This window comes from Diprion similis, chromosome 3 (genome assembly GCF_021155765.1).
Source record: "Diprion similis isolate iyDipSimi1 chromosome 3, iyDipSimi1.1, whole genome shotgun sequence".
In the NCBI taxonomy this organism is placed as follows: Eukaryota; Metazoa; Arthropoda; class Insecta; order Hymenoptera; family Diprionidae; genus Diprion; species Diprion similis.
The window spans coordinates 2089223-2107907 of record NC_060107.1 but is presented as its reverse complement, the minus strand read 5'-3'; the positions used below and the strand labels follow the sequence as shown (position 1 = coordinate 2107907).

The window sequence follows — 18685 nt, the reverse complement described above, 5'->3', positions numbered from 1 at the left end:
GTTCATATTTTGAAATGCCAACTTCTTGTTGGTTACGTTAAGGTTACCAACTTCAGCATTGTCAACATTTATAGACTCAGCCTTAACCTATCAGAATTCAGTCGGATTAGGTTAGGAAATTTCACGTGCCGCATGCCGAATTCTACAAATGAGACGCCTACTCAGCTTACTCGGTTATTAATGTTACTTACAATTAGCACTGATTTAAGCTGTTAGAAATGAAAAGATACTTATTATACATGAATTACATCGGCACGCGCTTCAGGTACGCGTGTTTTATACAAGATTTATAATACTTTGTAGCATATCACAACTTGGTTTATACTAATACTAAAACAGTAGATAAAACTTAGTCCAGCCTAATTCGTTGTTTGAATTTTTATACAATATACAAAAACAATTGCAGAGGAATGCAAAGACAAAAGTCTTTACGCACAATTCAAGGCACTATTGAAGAAGCATTGGCCAATTCCATTGAACCCCGAAGTCTATCTGAACCGCTTTTTCAGGCTTCCAGCAGGTTTTAATCGCTGATTATACTTTATAAACAATTTCATAGTATGATTACTGAAGAAATTTATGGGGTGGTTGAAAAATAAGTATAATTAAATACTGCTCAAGAATTTCCTATCATCTAATTCCCTGATTTTTATACTTACTGTGATTTTCACAGAACAGATAGCGGCGTTCATGCTCTATCTACAACAGCCCACATCGACTTGATTCATCCAGAAAACGAGTCCTACAATCCGCTGTATATTCAGCAAACACTGAACAAGACTTTTGCTAAAAATGATGATGAGATCAGGTCAGTGTATTTATAGACTGTTATGCAAATCTTGCTCAACATCTTATCGATCTAAAAGTTATTTACTTGTTTCAAAGACACATATCAAATTTAACGACGCAGAATCACTTCCTGTTACCAAGTCAGCACAGACTTTCATGCCAGACACTCGGCCAGGAATCGATCATATTTGTATCGTCTCATGGTCCCTAAGAAACAATGCTATCAGGCTTTGCCTATCAGTGAGATGTATCGAAGCTTTGCACTTCTTGGGTATGAAAGTATAACAGAATTTGTTCCAGAAATTACTTATCACTAAATTTCAGCTGTATAAAATAATACTACTGTTCATTTTCAGCAAGAATGTTTCCTTCGATGTGGAACGAGTAAAAAGCGGAATTCAGCTTTTCGTCGGACCAAAAGATTTCCAAACATTTGCTGGAAAAATAATGAACAAGTATCAAAATAATCCGATCGTTTATGTCCGGAAACTTGATTACTTCACTGTGGAGAAGGGTCAGCCTTTAATAATTGATGATCCCCTTTCTGCACAGTTCGATTACTGGGATTTCAGGTGTGGGGCTAAATCATTTCTTTATAATCAGGTAATGATCATCATTGGTATGGGACATGCAATCTAACGCTATATTCCAGTGTTTTACAATTTTTATAACAATTAATACGACTCGTTCCATATTTAAATTGCTAGATCCGTCGAATGGTGGGAACCCTAATCTCATTAGGACAAGGAATAATTACAGAAAAAGATATTCGGTGTATGCTACAAGTTCCCTCACGTCGCAACTGGGACTCACGTGTGAAAGTGTTGCCACCGTATGCTCTCTATTTATGCCAGGTGGGTTACGACCCCTTGGACTTAAAAAAGAATATTATTTGTGAGGATCAATTATCCATAGCTGTCAATTAACTGAACATCATTTTACGTAGTGATAGTCGATATTTTACATTTTTTACCCGAATAATAAAAAACTTAAACAGCAGGTTGCAATCTCTAATCCTTAAAATTGGTAATAGATTGCGTTGCTGCTGTTTAATCGATCCTCCATCATGAGTCTGAGCTCCCTTTTAACAGCTAAGAAAAAGGAGCTAAAACACTGTAACACCGTAGTAACTAATATGCTGGGTGAAAAGTATGAAATTTTAGGGAGCGAGATGAGATTAATAGACAAAGGACTACCATTCGTCGTTGATACAAAACCAGATTTGCAAATGGCTATGGTGGAGCCTGGTTTATACTTTGGCTCTCAAGATCCAGCAGTTAATATTGATATATTACAAACCCATGGGATACGGCATATTATAAGTATTGGTATAAAGTTGGAAATTGTATTTGAAGATATTCAGTACAACTTTATAGATTTGATGGATATTCCAGAAGCTAAAATTTCAGAGGCATTAAAAGCCTGTCTGGGAATAATGCGTGAAAGTCAGGGTCAGGGCATTTTTATACACTGTAACGCGGGCGTATCTCGATCAGCATCCGTTGTGATAGGGTATTTAATGATTAAAAAAAATCTATCCTATGATCAAGCTTATCAAGAGGTGAAATCTATCAGGGAATGCATAAAGCCAAATGACGGATTTGTCAAGCAATTGAAAGCTTTGGAATTCTCTGATTTTTCATCATTTTTTTAGTGGATTGTAAATGAAGTGGATATTCTCTTACGAGTCTTAATTCGCAGGAATTGTAGAAAAAGATTTGCCTAAATTTTCTTAATTATTATATTATTCAAATATGCTGTGTTTGTACAGCCAGAAATCGTGAAAGTTATCAATGCACATAAAATGCAAAGAGATTTACAAAATTTGAACATTTATATCAAAAAATCTCTAAAAACCTTTTAAAAAATTCAAGGCAAGTTATCGTTCTCCGTATTTTAATATATTTATTAAAACTGAATGAATTTCGTATGTTTTTTACCACACCTTTCCTTTCGGCTATAGGCACATATAACTCATCTTCAATGTTTGCAGACATTTCTAATTTCAATTGGACGGTTTGTTTCACCGTCTCACACGCCTATCGTGTGTATATTAAATACCAAATAGATATAAATTTAGTATAAATACACTGACCAAATTATCCAATACACACTGAACAGTACGTTCCGATTGTGAATTCCGAAGCATCATAATTCGCGGTTAAAACATCGCTCGAAAATCAGGCATAGTCTTCGTGTTTATCGAATTGCCGTCGCCCTCAGCGTCAGGCGCATGCATGTCTACCTGTACATACCTACTCGACGTTTTCCTACTGCATTCTCGTTACTAAAAAAAAAAAAAAAAAAAAAAAAACAATAAATTGGTTAAAAATTAAATCAGTTATTTTATCGATTGAATGTGTATGTATAGTACGAATGTATGCATGCAATATTAATATGTGTGTATAATTAATGTATTATGTATTTGATAAAACGTGCATTGATTAATATTGGTAATTCAAAATAGGTTTTTTTTTTTTATAAATGTTGCTGTAAATCTGAAAAATATAGTAATGAAAATTTCAGTGTGCTGTGTTCGGTAATTCTTTAATCCATGATTATTAGCTGTCATTTTTTTTTTGCTCGTCTCTTGACAGTGGTATATATGCAATATTCTTCTGGTTACACATGGTTAATCATACAATAATTATTATCAATATCATATACATAAACCTAATATTCACATTCCTCCAACAATTGAAAATGAGCTGTCTTTGAAGAAAGTAGACAAGGCACTTGAACCGAATAGTTTTCTTAACTAGTTGGCCTCATACATTGGTATATATGATTTTTCATATCATACACCAAAGTTGTTGTTGTTGTAAAACAAGATTGAATAAATAAAAATTCACACACTGAACAGTATCGTATACCCTATCTGAATGTAGAGTACTTACTTATTTTTTAACAACGCCAGTTACAACTGGACACATCTTGTTATAATAGTTAGTCTGGGTTGTCAATCAATTACTAAATTGAAAGGTCTTATAAAGATTATGTTCCCAAAGCGTTTTCGTATTTTTAAAGTCATCCGTATTGAAGAAAATCCTTGCTTTTCATATCAACATAGAAGTTACTCAAATCGACAATACAGGATATGCGTTATATATATATATAGATATCTTTTTTTCGTGCCTTTTCATGTCTCATTGTTGTCAGGATAACACTCATATTTTAAAAAATTCATATTTTTTCAGTATACATTTATACTATTAAAAAATCTCGATTTACGTCGTGCTAATAAACTATTTTAACTAAGCGTAAATTTGTAAATTCTGAAAAGCAAGCAATTGAAAGTGTGCCGTTTTTTTCTTTTAGAGCAGTATATGTGTACGTGGATTATAATCGCTAATTTTCTACAATAGATTCAGTATATATTGTATAGGAACATGTTCTTTAAACTGACCTAATACAGTTTTAGAAATTTTCCATTAATTTTCTCCATTTAACATTCAGCAGTTAATATCAATGCCTGGCTTTGCTAGCCAATTTCATTATAACGTCCAACACAGAAATTGGAATTTATATACAAAAAGTTATAAATAAATAAACAAAATATTATGCTTGGCTAATTAATAGATGTTAAAAAAAAAAAAAATTAAAAAAAAAAAAATAATAATTAGCCACCACGGTGTCTGATCCGTATAGAATCGACATATCTGAAGAATATACAGTACGCAAATTAATTCCTATGAAGCCACAGTCTTAAGTACAATATATCTGTATCTACAAGGCATATCGACTGGATAGAAACAAAAGCTTCTGTTCAAATTGAAATCACCCCCAAATGTACTACATTATAAATAATCTGATACCTATATAGTGTAGTATGTCACCGTGTGTTATAATAAATTTTTTGTTTTTTTTTTCGACGATTATTATGCGTTGCAGTTACAGATACATAAATACGTCAGTTTGAACTGTAAATATAAACATGTCGTCGTACATTGTGTAGTAAACCAGTGTCAAAGTCCAAGAGAGTGGCCAGGTCGTGTGCAGCAGCATCAGTAATGGAACAGGGAACCACCCAGCAGCAGTGTTACCCTTGTCGTTTGTCAGAGGAAAGTTACCTTAAAATTCATTAGCTTATAAACTCGACCGATATTTATTAGAAGATGTCTTCTACTCTACTCTAGCGCTTAGCTCCCCAAGGACCAGATGGGGCAGACGCAGGCATGGGAGCAGCGGAACCGCCGAAAGATGGAAATTCCGTAACGCTGGCTGTGTTCGGAGCAGCTCGTTGCTGCTGCTCCCATGGCCCTCCTTTAACTACGAATCCAGTCTCGCTTTCAGTGCCGCTCAACCCTCCCTCATCTCGTTGAGTCGGAGAACGGAAACTGTTTCGTATTTCGTTCTCGCTGACATCCTGGAGCTGTGGACAAATTGCATCACTCAAATTTAGTTTTCATTTGCTTCATGGTACATATTTATTGCTTTTTACTCTCAGTCATATTCAAAAACGTACGTATTCCTCCTCCAAATTCAGCAGGTGCTCTTTAGCGTCGTTGATGTTATCCTCGCTCCCCATTATTGTCACAATGTTAGGATCCGGATCGGTATTTCGTGGAAATCTGATGTCTACTTTAAACTCGTCCATTATTCTACGAATATTCCTTCCTTTGGCTCCGATTAATCGCGAGTGTACAGCTGCCTTGATATGGACTTCTTCTTTGGACTGCTCGTTCTATAGAGCATGGACATTGTGTTTTACTTTATCACAAAAACAAAATTTCGAATAACGAATAGAAGAATAAAAGCATTGAAACTTACCAGCTCGTTGACTATCTTCATTATATCGTCACGAGCGTCTTGAGCATTTTTTTCATAACCAGTGATGGTGATAATATGTTGTTCAGGATCCCCAATGCGTGGGAAATTTATTTGAACATCATTGTCAGATCTAATTTTCTTTATTACAGCGCCTGAGCGACCGATTATTTTAGGATGATATTCTGGATCTACTTCAAGCTAAAAACGATATGCAAATATAAGTAAGGGCTAAAATATACAAAAATACGTGATTTTTTTTTTATATATATTTACAAAGGTTCTAGTGTTACCTTTAATTCAAAAGATTTTAAGGCTCTATCTTGTCGCTGAGCCTCTAGATTTTTGCATTTCTCCAGAATAGCTTCTTTTGCTTCTTCGACACACGGTGGTGTTCCAGAAATCTGTGAAAACAGAAATAGGTAAAGAAAATTACTCAAGTTGCGTCAAAATTGAAATCTGTAATTGAATGAAGATTTTATTACCTTGATAAAATCTAATTTTTGTTCAGCCGGTGACAGCATGATATGTACATCGTATTTTTCCATTAGCTCTTTGACTTCGCGACCTCGTTGTCCTATGATCGAGCGATGAAGGTCGAACGGCACTTCAACCTGAGAGAAAAAATCAATAGATTATTCGTATCTATAAGTGAATATCGCATACAAAACAAACTTTCTCAACGCACCTCAATAGTGATTGGAACAAGACTTAAAAGAGCTTGTCGAGCTGCCTCTGCCTTGTCTGGCTGTCCAGTGATTCGGATTATATCGCAAGCAGGAACGGTTTCTACTGCCTCTGCATCCTCGCCATTGACTTGTTCATCGGGACGATGTTCTTCTGTAAAAAGTTGTGTGGAAATTTGAAAATTAAATTTTACTCAACTGATATCGGTAAAATGGTGTCAAATTGTACCGATATTTTTTCGTTTCAGAGTACATTAACTGTGCATTATAAAAAGGTAAGCATTGATATAATTACCCTGCACAACACGATCTGGAAATTTGATTTGCACATCAAAATCTGCAGTGATACCCTGAACCTTGCAGCCTCTAGCACCCATAACTGTGCGGTGATGTCGTTGCGGAATTATACATTCGATTGTTACCATAGATTCCTGTGAGGTAAAAATAATGTGTAAGAATATACCAGGTTTAATCAAAGATTTTTAGAATGTGAATAAAATTTTTATGAGTAATTCGGTACATAATACACTGGAAAATACGACTTCAGGTTTAAATTGAGTTATAAAGATTGGTTACAATTACAAATTTACTACTTACCAGCTCTTGGACAATTTCCAACATACGTTGTTTCGCAGCTTTGATACATTCAAGCGCTCCCTTGATGACAACGCGGTCGCTGTCGACACCAGCGCGTGGGAAAGAGATTTGAACTCCACCACATTCTTCTGCGATTCGGTGAAGTACTTCTCCTCTACGAGCCACAAAGTGTCTGTGATGCTTGGGCTCAATGCTGACTTCACTCTCTGTGATATTGTCCTGTGAGAATAATTTCCATAAATTTTTTTATTTACTTTTGTTTTGTGTTTTGAATTGAATTCCAGCCACGGAAGCTTACTATTTCTTTAATGGTAGATTCAAGCTCGGCTTTGGCCTTGTCTACAGCATCTTGCTTGCCAATGATCATGATAACCTCTTTGTCCTCGTCTTTGTCAGTTGGGAAAATAATTCGTGCTCCCGTGGATTCCCGGATCTATGGGGGAAAAAGATATATCAAAATCAAAAAATGCCTTACGTGGAATCACGAGTAACACTCGATTGAACTTGAGAATTACCAAATTGTTTATTACCTTCTTAATGTTCGCACCGCTTTTTCCGATAAGGAATTTGTGATGTTGGGCCTTGGCTCGAACTTCAGCAGTGAAGCTAGACAGAAGTTTCTCATTGGATAATTCTAAAAGCTGTTGTTTTGCCTTTTCGACGTCATCTTTTGGCCCCCTGATGCTGACCTATTGAATAGTAGCAATGTTTTACTTGCACTCTAATTACCAATACCTTTTGCAAAGTGGAATCTCATTCCCAGGCGTTTAATTACCTTATCGCTTTGACTCTCGGCAGTTGGAAACTTGATAGCAACTCCTCCGCAGTCTTCCATAATGGAATGAATTAATTTTCCTCCAGTTCCAATTAGTGAATTGTAAAACTTTGGAGGTATTACAATCTCGTCCGTGACTATGTTTGCCTGCAATTAATAAGTAACTTTTTGAATAATAGGGTGAAAAGTAATGAATAAAAATATTCAATTAGAAATTCTGGAAAAAAGTAAACCGTACCAATTCATTTTGGATCTTTTGAATTTTCTCTTTAGCCTCTTCAACATTTTCCTTCTTTCCCGTTATAGTGATAACGTCGCTTTTCTCACCCTCAGCTGGCAAGTCGATCTTCGTTTGAGTTTCTTCTCGAATCTAATTGAAAAATACATATAAATTTATGTAATAAGTATACGTATCTTTTTCCAACTTCGCTCTGATTATATCAGGAGATAATAATAATCAAGGACATGAGAGTTCCAAACCAACCTTGCGAATATTGGCGCCCCCTTTACCTATGACGAACTTGTGAAATTGTTTAAAAATAGGAACCTCCATTACAAAGCTATTCTCGTTAAGCTCTTTGACCAACTTCATCAAATATTTGTGGCACTTATCCACGTCCTCTTTGGGGCCTCGAATTTTTACCACATCACGTTTTTCGCCTATAAGAATAAAAGAAAATGTATTGAATGCTAAGAATACTTCAAATTTCAAATTTTGCTACGTGATATTGAACGATATTTTACCTAGTCCAGGGATAGTTATTTGGACTTGATTGAACTTGTCTCTGATTTCTTTGATGTTATCGCCTTTGCTTCCAATAATGCTGCGGTAATAACGATGGTCGATTATAACGTCCTTTTCCTTTTCATTTTCCAATTTCTCAACCATCTCCATGAGCTCCTGATGATCAACATTTCATATTGGTACATGTATTACACACATCAAAAAATGAGCTTACCTTTTTGGCTTTTTCTACGCCAGCATAGTTTCCCTCAATGCGAATAAGGTTTTTCCCGTCGTTCTCAGATATGTTGATCACAACTCCAGTCTCCTCATTCAAACGATTAACTAGAAAACGTTTAGAAAATATCTTAATATGTGAATACTGACAAAGATTGAATAGTAAAAAACAACGACCCCTTGCTTACCGTTCGTTCCGTTCTTCCCAATAATATGCTTGTAGAATTTGGGATCAACGTTAAGCTCGGCGAATGTAAGCTTGTCGATGAGATCAGTGACCATGTTCTGTAGTTCAGTTTGAACTTTTTCTACATCTTCAGGGGGTCCTTCGATCTTGATCTTATCTTCTGTGTTGGTAAATTCCACATGAACGTTGCTTAAGTCTTGGGTTATTTTTTTGATGTTTGCTCCTTTACGGCCGATAATGTATTTATGGATCCAAGCAGGAGCCTCGACTGTTGTGCTACGGACACTGTTTGCCTTTTCATAAACTTTACCCAGTGCTAAGAAAAAAAATGAAGATAAGGCTCATTTGTAAGTCACGGCGATCAATAGATTGTCAGAAATGAATTTTTTGCATCAAATCTCACCGAGTCCAAGCTTCTCTTGTGGGCCACGAAGGGTTATAGTTCCTGTTGCTGAATCTGCAGAAGGCATCTCCACACTGACGCCAGTAAGCTGCAGTATTTCGGCAATGGTACTTCCACGGGGTCCGATGACGTGCTTGTGTTGAGATTTTGGCACTTCAACGGACACCGTTGTGCATCTTTGCGCCTAAGAATTCAATCAGGCACACATTCAAAAAACTGGAATATTATTTCACGCCTAAACGTTAAATTTCATATAACACCCAAAATCGTACCATGTCTCTGTGGATAGCTTCGATCTTTTCTTTCGCTGCTAGAACACCTTCCTTTTCACCTGCTATAGTTATTTCATCTTTTTGTACCGACGGCGGAGGAATGTTTATACGCGCCCCGGTTTCAGCGATCATTGCATTTAGAGTTTCATTACGGGGACCATGTATAAAAGGATGGTAAATCGTTGGCACACTAACAATCTCGAAAGCCTTTTTTGACTGAAATTTGAAGAGGGAGAAAATATTGTTATCAAATGTCCGCCAGCAAAACTGGGAAGCCACGTCTTTTTTCGGTATAGGAAAAAAATTTACCTGTTCGTCGGAAATCACTTTGATTTCATGCTCAGCCTTTTCAATACCTTCCTTAGTGCCAGTGATTGTTATCGTATCGGACTGATCCTGCACTGAAGGTATTTGAATTTTTGTAGCTGTCGTCTTCTCTAAATCCTTCAATCTCTGTCCTTGCTTGCCCAGGATCCAGCGATGATGTTCTTTAGGAATGTTGAGTTGTTTATTCGCCTGAAATTACATGGTATGTCAATAATAGGCCCGATTGAACTTAAACGCCAATGTCAAATACATCCATGCTCAAAGCATACAGTTGTGAGAAATAATAAAGTGACGGCTGTAAAAGCTTGAATAAATATCCGTACGGCGTGATGGTACTTTAAAAATACGTAAAATAAACATTATCAAGTATCATCGTTTTTTTTTTTTGTTTTTTTTTTTTGTTTTTTTTTTTAGTAGAAATAACAAAGGACTGACATGAACATTTTCATGGCAGGTGAAATGAAAATTTCAAGTATTGTATTTTTCATGCATTCAAGTCAGGATATTTTTGTCTACCTGGGTTTGGAACGTTGTCAGAATACGACGTCGAGCTTCCAAGACTTCGTTTTGTTTGCCAGTGACTAGAAATGTCAATGACTGATCTTTGGAGGATGATATCTCAATGTGAGCACCACTTTCCTTCATTATTGCAAGGCAGGTTCTCACCGATTCACCTTCTCCAAATTTGTCGCTATGGTCAAACTTGCGCTCTTCGACAGGAACATGGAAAACCTGAAATTTAATTTTCATGAGAAAAAATGCACTAATAAGAGGAAAATCAGGAATCCGAGACTATGGTTTCTCAAGTAGCAACAATAATGATCAGTACCTGTGTCACGACCGAACAACCAACACGCATACTGTTGTTTTTCGTTGAAAGGGGATTGGGGCTGCTGGAGATTGGGCTGGCTGATTCGGGGAGAACCGGGAAGGTCTCATCGTAGCTGTATGTGGGTGGCTCATAGGCCGTACCCTCTTCCATTACTGATTGCTGCTGCATTTTTGGGATGTCCTATTTCGTGCCAAGTCCTTACAGTAGCACTGCACCCAGACAAAAAAGTACATTGAAAATATTTCACGTAAGTAATTTAGCAAAGGAGGAAACAGTAAACTGAATCTTGGCTGGAAGTCGTTCACTTTTTTCACCTCGTCATAGGTGGAAAAATATGAAACCTATAATCCTAGAGATGATATTTTATTTGTTAATTAGTTGGAATGTTGGATAAAGTGGTATATTAGAACTGGATACCAAATATTTGCACAATAAGCAGGTTATTACACCTCTGAATAAAAGTTTTAGATTCTCATTCAAACGACTTTTTTATCCTCGCTCCTATGGGAGTCTCTAAGAACTCTCATTTGTATGGGAGGCGATAAGAATCTTGCGAACGGAGAGGAAATATTAAAGTATAGTGATAAGCTAGCACAGATATTCACGCATACATTCATAAGCACATAGAAGTGACTTTGTAATACTTCTATTCTAGTGTCTTTTTTTTTAGGTTAACCCGTTATCTACTATTCAGAACGTGATAAGGTTGTGGACGAAAAAGGAACGAAAAAGTAAAAAAAAAAATAATAATAATAATAATCATTAAGGGAAAAAAAAAACCAGGAAGTTCGGAAGGATTCGATTTGGAAAAATAACGAGATAATAAATTTGAGGAAAAAAAAATCTTCCAATACCCTGAAGTATTAACTAAAAATGGAAAATAAAAATCATCATGCGAGACACACCCCACCGTAAATTATGGTGAAATTTTTTTTCGCTAAAAAATAATCTTCAACCGCAAAGAGAAATAAGATCGACGGTAATTAATTAAGTCATTGTAACATTATCCGTGCGGTCGAATTATTGTCGTACAATAAGTCGCGGAAGAGGTCGATTGAATCCGAAATTTTGAGAAGTAATTTAAATGTGAAATTCTATTGAATGCCAGCATGTCAATGACCAGTAGTGGAGCCAGTGACCACCATATGGAATGGAGTGCTCGCTTGACACGTCACGAGATTGCTAACCTCTTCGAAAATTTATCTCAATCATATTGAGAGTGCTAGAGAGAGTGAGAAAAAGCTAGGAAAAGGAGGGGGAGTGAAAAAAAAGTTTTACATTGAATTCGGTATAAATTTGATGCGGAAATATTTTTCAACAAACGACTGAGTACATTTACGAACGCGTTATTCTATTATTCCACGAACCTGTTAACATCCGAGACTCTGGTTGAGATTTGATAAATGATTTATGAAAAATCGAGGGGTTTTTAACGCTGATCGAAAATTATTATAATCACTTGCCCGAATGGTGACAGAGATAGAGAAAAAAAAGAGAGACGGCGAGAGAGAGATAGAAGGAGAAAAAAGAATGCTGGTAGAAAGAAGAAGATACTCACTCTACCGTAATAAAGATATCCCGCCAGGTAATAAATCTTTATTACGCCGCCAGTTTACCATCAATCCTCCTGTAACGTTTTAAAAACAATATATATAAATCACTATGCGATGTCGATTGTGGCGTTATTAGTGCGATATTCTAATACGGCTGAAATCGGTATACGAGATAATTTGCGGGGATGAAGTAACGAGCAACACTCCTTACCGGTAACACAAAGTGAAATGAGACGAGTGCTGCTCGCTCGCCCGCTGATCGAAGATGTTACCACTCTTCGGTTCTCTGGAAAATTTTCTCAACGTTGGCAACGCGCGCTCGATTAGGCAATTTGTGGTTTTTGCGGTATTTCAAACTCTATAACGAATTCATCCAGATTATCGTCAAATTATCGATGTACTGGCTGTCTGGGCAGTCTGACCGATCTGAGTATTAATCGGAGAACAAGAAATCAATCCTCGTTACTTATTCACGTTGAAAATTCGTTTTTTTTCCTGCATCAACGGGAAACGATTTAAAATTGGCGCGGTTCGAACGTGCGACGTGACTCGAATCTCGTAGTTTGTTGACGAACTCGTGTTTCCTGTTACGATTGTAACGTGACAAATATAACGACTATTGAAGAAATAAGTACAGAAAATAATCAACCCTCTGGATAGGTATTATTATTTTTACCCCCCTGTCGAACACCCTGATTAAACAAATGACGTTTCACGGTGTTCTGAAAGATGATTAATACCCTCAAAAATCGTGGCCGCTAACTGCCACGTGTTTTTGACTTCTATCAACGTGTGCAACTCATCAAGGTCTCCCGTCATGTTTGATGGCGCATCGTTCATTAGCAACTACGCACACACGCACACGCACACACGTACACCGCGTATCATGCTTCGTTATCTATTTTTTGGTTATTCCAATTATTTACATACTTCATTCGCCTGAATGCATGAATGCGTGACTCCGTATCATGGTCCACAAACCATAGAGCCCCAGATAATGCGGGGATACCGTCGAGCCCCGATCTAAGATCTAACTTACAAATTTGTTTATCGGTCACACAGCATATTTGTAGGTTATGATAATATCACTCATCTCGTAGCCTCTGTTTTATGATCTTAATTACATAACTACTACTATACAACGAAGGGCGATCATAGGACGATTGGCACTCACCGATGCGCACATTATAATTTATGTAAACATGCCAGAAAGTACTGGGCGATTTGGTCCTCTTGTTGGGGCGATTGATGAGGGAACGAGCAGTGCCAGGTTTTTAGTAAGTAAATTAGTGTATTTTGACGAAAAGAATTCAAGGTTTAAAAGAGAATTGTTGAGTAGATGAAGCGATTCATGTTTCAATGTACAGCTTGTGTCGTCATCGTCGTTATTGCAAGGAATTTTTTAGCCGGATCAACCGCCACACCCGTTCTATCGAATCATGTATCAAGTTGAAAAACTGATTATTATCTGTACAGGTGTTCAGCGTTCGACGGAGAGAAGTTGTCGCCTCGCATCAGATCGAGATAAAGAATATATATCCACAGGAAGGATGGGTTGAACAGGATGCCAAGGAGATACTGAAAGCGGTGCATCAGTGCATCATTAAGACAATTGAGAAGTTGAAAGCGATCGACATAGACAAGGCGGATATTAAAGCTATTGGTATTACCAACCAGCGTGAAACCACTTTGGTATGGGACAAGGAAACCGGAGAACCCTTGCACAATGCCATCGGTAGATATAATTGAATATTTTTTCATTGCTTTGGAGTACATAGAAATTTCGAATTTTGAGAAGCTGATTAAACGTACGCTTGTCCGTTTCAGTTTGGCTGGACATGCGGACCACGACTACGATTGACAATATCTTGGATAACGTGCCGAATAATACGAGGAATAAGAATTACCTCAAACCGCTTTGTGGGCTGCCCATATCTCCATATTTCAGTGCTCTTAAAATCCGATGGCTTATCGACAACGTTCCAAGAGTTAAGCAAGCTGTTGAGGCGGGAAGATGTGCTTTTGGAACTGTCGACACTTGGCTGATTTGGGTTTGTTTACTTTGCACAAGAAATAGTAGAGGAGAAGGGAAAATTCTCAGTATTTTCTGGCATTGAATGTATCAGCAATACTCTGACTTACTTAGAATTGCATATTATTTCCAGAACCTTACACAAGGAAAACTCCACATGACGGATGTTTCCAACGCATCTCGTACAATGTTAATGAACATTGAGACCCTGAAGTGGGATCCATTGCTCTGTCGCTTCTTTGGTATCCCGCTGGATATCCTTCCAGAAATTCGATCTTGCTCAGAAATATATGGACATGTCTCTCACCCAGAAGTTTTGAGCGGAATACCCATCTCAGGGGTGAGTTCAGCTATGATTGATTGCTTTACAAATTTAACTATGAAAAGATACGGTGAATTGAGAAAACGTGAGAAAAATAGTCACGTTTCATGATTTTTTTTTATGTAATCCTGTTTGTATCGTTGTACTATTTTAATGCTGTTATACAGTGTGTAGGTGATCAGCAGGGAGCGCTAATAGGTCAGTTGTGTCTGAAACGAGGGCAGGCAAAAGCAACGTACGGCACAGGATGTTTCTTACTCTACAACACGGGGAATGTGGTATGTATCGCAAGGATATGAAAAACCCAAAATCGTTCTAAAATTCAAAGATTCCTTATAAAAATAAATCTGTGTAAAATTTAATGTCGCTTTCAGAAAGTTGACTCGAGTCAGGGTCTAATCACAACTGTTGCTTATAAATTGGGGCGCTCTCCTGCCGTCTATGCCTTGGAAGGATCAGTCGCGGTAGCTGGTGCGGCACTATCCTGGCTGCGGGATAACATACAACTTATGGCCAATGTCACAGAGAGTCAAGATTTGGCGGAAAGAGTACGTTGCTCTGGTGATGTCTACTTTGTCCCAGCTTTCTCCGGGTTGTACGCACCTTACTGGCAGCAGGATGCCAGAGGGTAATTTATGTGACATCACAATTTTCACTGCATATAAGCAAATATATAAGTTTGCATTTGGTTTAGCGTCTAGTTAAATTTCATAATGGAGATAAAATTAGTATATACTTCTTTGATCTGTAAAAATTTCTTTCCTTAAACTGTGAAAATTTTTTTGGCACAGAGTTATATGCGGAATTACTGAAGACACTCAGCAGTATCACATAATCAGAGCTGCGCTAGAAGCCGTGTGCTTCCAAACCAGAGATATATTGGAGGCAATGCTGAAAGACGCCGGGACCAGTTTGACTGAATTGCAAGTTGATGGTGGAATGACTGCTAATAATTTACTGATGCAATTGCAAGCAGATTTGACAGGAGTTACCGTGGGTCAGTTGTAATTGTTTTAGAATTACAAAGCAGTTTCCTTGTTGTTTGTTTCATAAAAATGAAATAAAACATAATATGCAACGCTTTTTAACAGTGAGGCCAGACATGGTTGAAACTACCGCGTTAGGCGCAGCCATACTAGCTGGTGTTGGTATAGGACTATTGGACATCAATGACGTTGTTGCTGATAAAATTACGAAGTTTATACCGCAAATTAGCGACGATGGTACGTATGAGATAATCTTGATGGAGGGAATTGATTTATATTTTCAGAAAAACGTTTTAATCAGTATTACGAACGAATGTTCAATTTTAGAAAGAGATCTTCGATATTCTAAATGGAAAATGGCCATTGAACGTTCTATGAAATGGGATTCTTCCTCAGCACCAATCGACGGACGATAACAATGTGCAACTGTGAATACCTAGTTTTCACAGTACAGTGATATATTACCTACAAAGACCTAAATTCGACAAGTTCTATGGAAACAGATGTGTTTTGGTGGTTCGGATAGAACAGACATATCCCAAAAGATGCTACGGCTAGTGTATACAGAGCGCTATACACAACTTGTAGTATCTTTTGAAATACATCCATTCTGTCCAGCCCGCTGAAATTCGTCTGTTTGTACAAGATCCGTCAAATTGAATAAAGTTAATCTATATTTATACAATTGTTGCAGACTGTTTATTATGATACTATGTATGTAAATTGGTGATGGATAAGAATGTTTATACACCAGATCCCATATAAAGATACACTTAGACAGTGGTTTCTATTGAAAGTATGTGAAAAATTATAAATGCAGCGTTCTACTCCGGAACCACAGACCAACTACGCTCATCATTTTGGTTATATTATTATATATTATATATATATTCTGTATTATTTGTTGGTAATAAAAATAAAGTTGAAAATCTAACAAAAAAAAAAAAAAAAACACCCGACTTTGTATGAATAATGAAGGTATTTACGTCGTTTGTTCATTGATTTCAAGTAATGTCCTGAATTCATTGCATCCGTGAATCCTTATGAAATAATAATAATAATTATTATTATTATGTGTGAAAAAAAAAATTTGTAACGCTTTAACGTCCATGTTTACTTTCGTCTGTAACATGGTTTGTAAGATTTTATATTTCTCTGTTGTGGTACCTGAAAATGAAGGAACAAAAAAAAAAAATAGTAAACCGCATGAACGTTCGTTTGAATAATAATGTCAGTGGAGTTCATGTGGATAGAATATCATCTTACCACACCAATTGCAGATGAGTTTGAGCCAGTATTTTCTGTCCTATCTGTTTGATTCAATTTTGCAGCGTCGGTTTTATTAGACTGACTCAACGTTTCATACCCGCGTTCTATTTCTGCAATCTGAATAGACAGCATAAAATTATTAGTTGTTCTTCGTGCAGAATATAAGACCCTAATCAAGATATGAAATGAACTTACTGTCTGCATTCCGTCAATGCTACTTAGGTCGGAAGGTATATCAAAATGTGTCATTTCAGTCCCAGGCGGACTATGAACGGGTGTCGATGATATCATACTTCCCTGGAAATGACAGTAATGCAATACTTTCCTAATTTAAACGAAATGTAAATCGTTGCGTTTTTTAAATTATTCAAATCCTTCGGAGTATTTAATATTCAACGTCCAAAAATACGCTGATCGGTTATACTCAAATACGATACCTCGGGTTTAGCGAAACTCATTCCGAGGAGTGGACTTGAGAGGACTGATAGCGACGTCGTCCCCGTGTTCGTAATTTGCTTCGCCTCTTGAATTTTCTGCAATTTGATACGATGATCGTTGTTTTGTTCTTTAGCAGCAGAGTATTTGGCTTTAAGATCGGAAAATTTGGATTGCAATTCCGCTAACTTCAAATCCTCGATTTCTTTCTGTTTATTCAATTCTTTTTCTTTCAAACCGTTTTGCTCAAGCTTCAGCTTTTCAACCGATATCTGATTTTTGAGAATATCGATTTTTGCTTTCTGTTCCTGGATCTCTTTTGTATGCCCAGCTACTTGACATTGCTCCGCCAAGTTTTTTTTTATCTAATTCAGAAATTCATGATTAAAGTTAAAGTCAAGTGTAATAGCGAATAAATTAGAAGTTAAAAAGTTGCTGCAACATAATATGTACAATTCTCACCTGCAGTTTCTTTTTATACTCCAATTCATTGCGCTTTTTTTTTCTTTGCAAATTTACGAGCGTTTTTGAACATTCTGTAATTTTACAATCCTTTTCTTCAATAGTCTTCTCATATTGATTCAATTTTGCAGAATGTTTCGCTTCTTTATTAGCGAGTTCTGAAACGAGTTGGGTCACATAGTCGGAGACATCTTTCAAATCATGCTCAGACGTAGCAAGTTGTTTGTTCAATTCAGATATGTTTCTAAGTTTTTGATTTTGTGTTAATTCCCATGTTTCAAATTCTGCTTTAGTCCGACAAGTTTGGTCTTTCAGCGCTATCAACTGTACGTTAAGGCTCTCACAATTCGATGACAATTCTTCTTGCTCCTTTAAAGCATTACTAAGATCGGCGTCTAGTTTTGCTACCTAGAATGAAGTCAGATTTTATTACAACAAAAGTAGTGCGAAAAAATCTTAGCCGTAATTATTGCACTATGAGTAATGATCTTCGAACCTCGCCGTTTTTATTTTGTAACTTTTCCGTCAAGCTGTTCATTTTCTCAACAGATTTGACTTCAGTTTCAGATAAGTTTTTATTATCCGCGGTAATTTTGATAAATTCTTCGGACGTTTTTTCGACCTTCGATCTTAAATCCTCCAATTGCTTTCTAAAGTTGAATATATGTATATGTATGAGTTATGATTATTAAGGGTACAATAATTGAATATTGACGTCAATATGCAAGGTTACATTACCTGCACTCAGCTAATTCTGAATCTTTCGCTGAAATGGACGCAAGATCTGAGCTGTTTGATTCAAGAAGCTCAGCGTTTAATTTCGCTTCTTCCTTCTCCAGCTCACAGCAAGTGGTAGTCAAGTATTTGACCTGTTCCATATATTGTACAGACGTAGCTTGCTGCTCTTCACATTTTGAACGATACTCGTCAATCTTTTTTAAAATTTCTTGATTTTCCTGAAGAGAAGAAGATCGATTTGATTTAATTATAATCTTTTCGTGAAAATTTCGTTATACGCGTATAAACACGT

General features: G+C 36.7%; 6 protein-coding genes across 6 annotated transcripts in view; 3 read left to right on the top strand and 3 right to left on the bottom strand.

Annotated features, from left to right (window-relative positions):
* Positions 1 to 69: 69 nt before the first annotated feature.
* LOC124416807 (tRNA pseudouridine synthase A) lies at positions 70 to 1716 on the top strand. The gene is made up of 6 exons (XM_046898147.1): positions 70 to 265; positions 407 to 520; positions 674 to 808; positions 911 to 1060; positions 1146 to 1392; positions 1497 to 1716. The coding sequence occupies exons 1-6, from the start codon at positions 219 to 221 to the stop codon at positions 1713 to 1715; spliced, it is 912 nt and encodes a 303-aa protein (XP_046754103.1). The 5' UTR covers positions 70 to 218; the 3' UTR covers position 1716.
* Positions 1717 to 1836: 120 nt separating this feature from the next.
* Positions 1837 to 2618, top strand: LOC124416809 (dual specificity protein phosphatase 19). Its single transcript, XM_046898148.1, has one exon. It carries the CDS (start codon positions 1856 to 1858, stop codon positions 2441 to 2443), a length of 588 nt encoding a protein of 195 aa, XP_046754104.1. The 5' UTR covers positions 1837 to 1855; the 3' UTR covers positions 2444 to 2618.
* A 702-nt stretch (positions 2619 to 3320) lies between these two features.
* On the bottom strand, positions 3321 to 12403 carry LOC124405020 (vigilin). The gene is made up of 23 exons (XM_046879623.1): positions 12361 to 12403; positions 12155 to 12223; positions 10594 to 10805; positions 10281 to 10496; positions 9747 to 9953; positions 9438 to 9653; positions 9166 to 9349; positions 8764 to 9078; positions 8574 to 8683; positions 8359 to 8515; positions 8099 to 8274; positions 7853 to 7984; positions 7615 to 7761; positions 7370 to 7528; positions 7138 to 7272; positions 6840 to 7058; positions 6538 to 6673; positions 6245 to 6396; positions 6042 to 6170; positions 5850 to 5960; positions 5560 to 5757; positions 5255 to 5473; positions 3321 to 5161 (listed from the first exon to the last, which is right to left on the bottom strand). The coding sequence occupies exons 3-23, from the start codon at positions 10762 to 10764 to the stop codon at positions 4922 to 4924; spliced, it is 3729 nt and encodes a 1242-aa protein (XP_046735579.1). The 5' UTR covers positions 10765 to 10805; positions 12155 to 12223; positions 12361 to 12403; the 3' UTR covers positions 3321 to 4921.
* A 794-nt stretch (positions 12404 to 13197) lies between these two features.
* Positions 13198 to 16002, top strand: LOC124404792 (glycerol kinase). The gene is made up of 9 exons (XM_046879188.1): positions 13198 to 13426; positions 13626 to 13884; positions 13977 to 14200; positions 14315 to 14521; positions 14671 to 14781; positions 14878 to 15131; positions 15295 to 15500; positions 15595 to 15726; positions 15817 to 16002. Exons 1-9 carry the CDS (start codon positions 13352 to 13354, stop codon positions 15903 to 15905), a joined length of 1557 nt encoding a protein of 518 aa, XP_046735144.1. The 5' UTR covers positions 13198 to 13351; the 3' UTR covers positions 15906 to 16002.
* Positions 16003 to 16536: 534 nt separating this feature from the next.
* Positions 16537 to 18685, bottom strand: part of LOC124404791 (integrin alpha-PS1) — a 28416-nt gene continuing 26267 nt past the window's right edge. The window contains exon 19 of the mRNA XM_046879186.1: positions 16537 to 16554. The gene's annotated coding sequence lies outside the window, so the exon portion shown is untranslated. The remainder of the gene's footprint in view (positions 16555 to 18685) is intronic.
* Positions 16603 to 18594, bottom strand: LOC124404635 (chromosome partition protein Smc-like). Its single transcript, XM_046878969.1, has 7 exons — positions 18394 to 18594; positions 18152 to 18305; positions 17656 to 18063; positions 17196 to 17558; positions 16954 to 17055; positions 16756 to 16875; positions 16603 to 16656 (listed from the first exon to the last, which is right to left on the bottom strand). Exons 1-7 carry the CDS (start codon positions 18531 to 18533, stop codon positions 16603 to 16605), a joined length of 1341 nt encoding a protein of 446 aa, XP_046734925.1. The 5' UTR covers positions 18534 to 18594.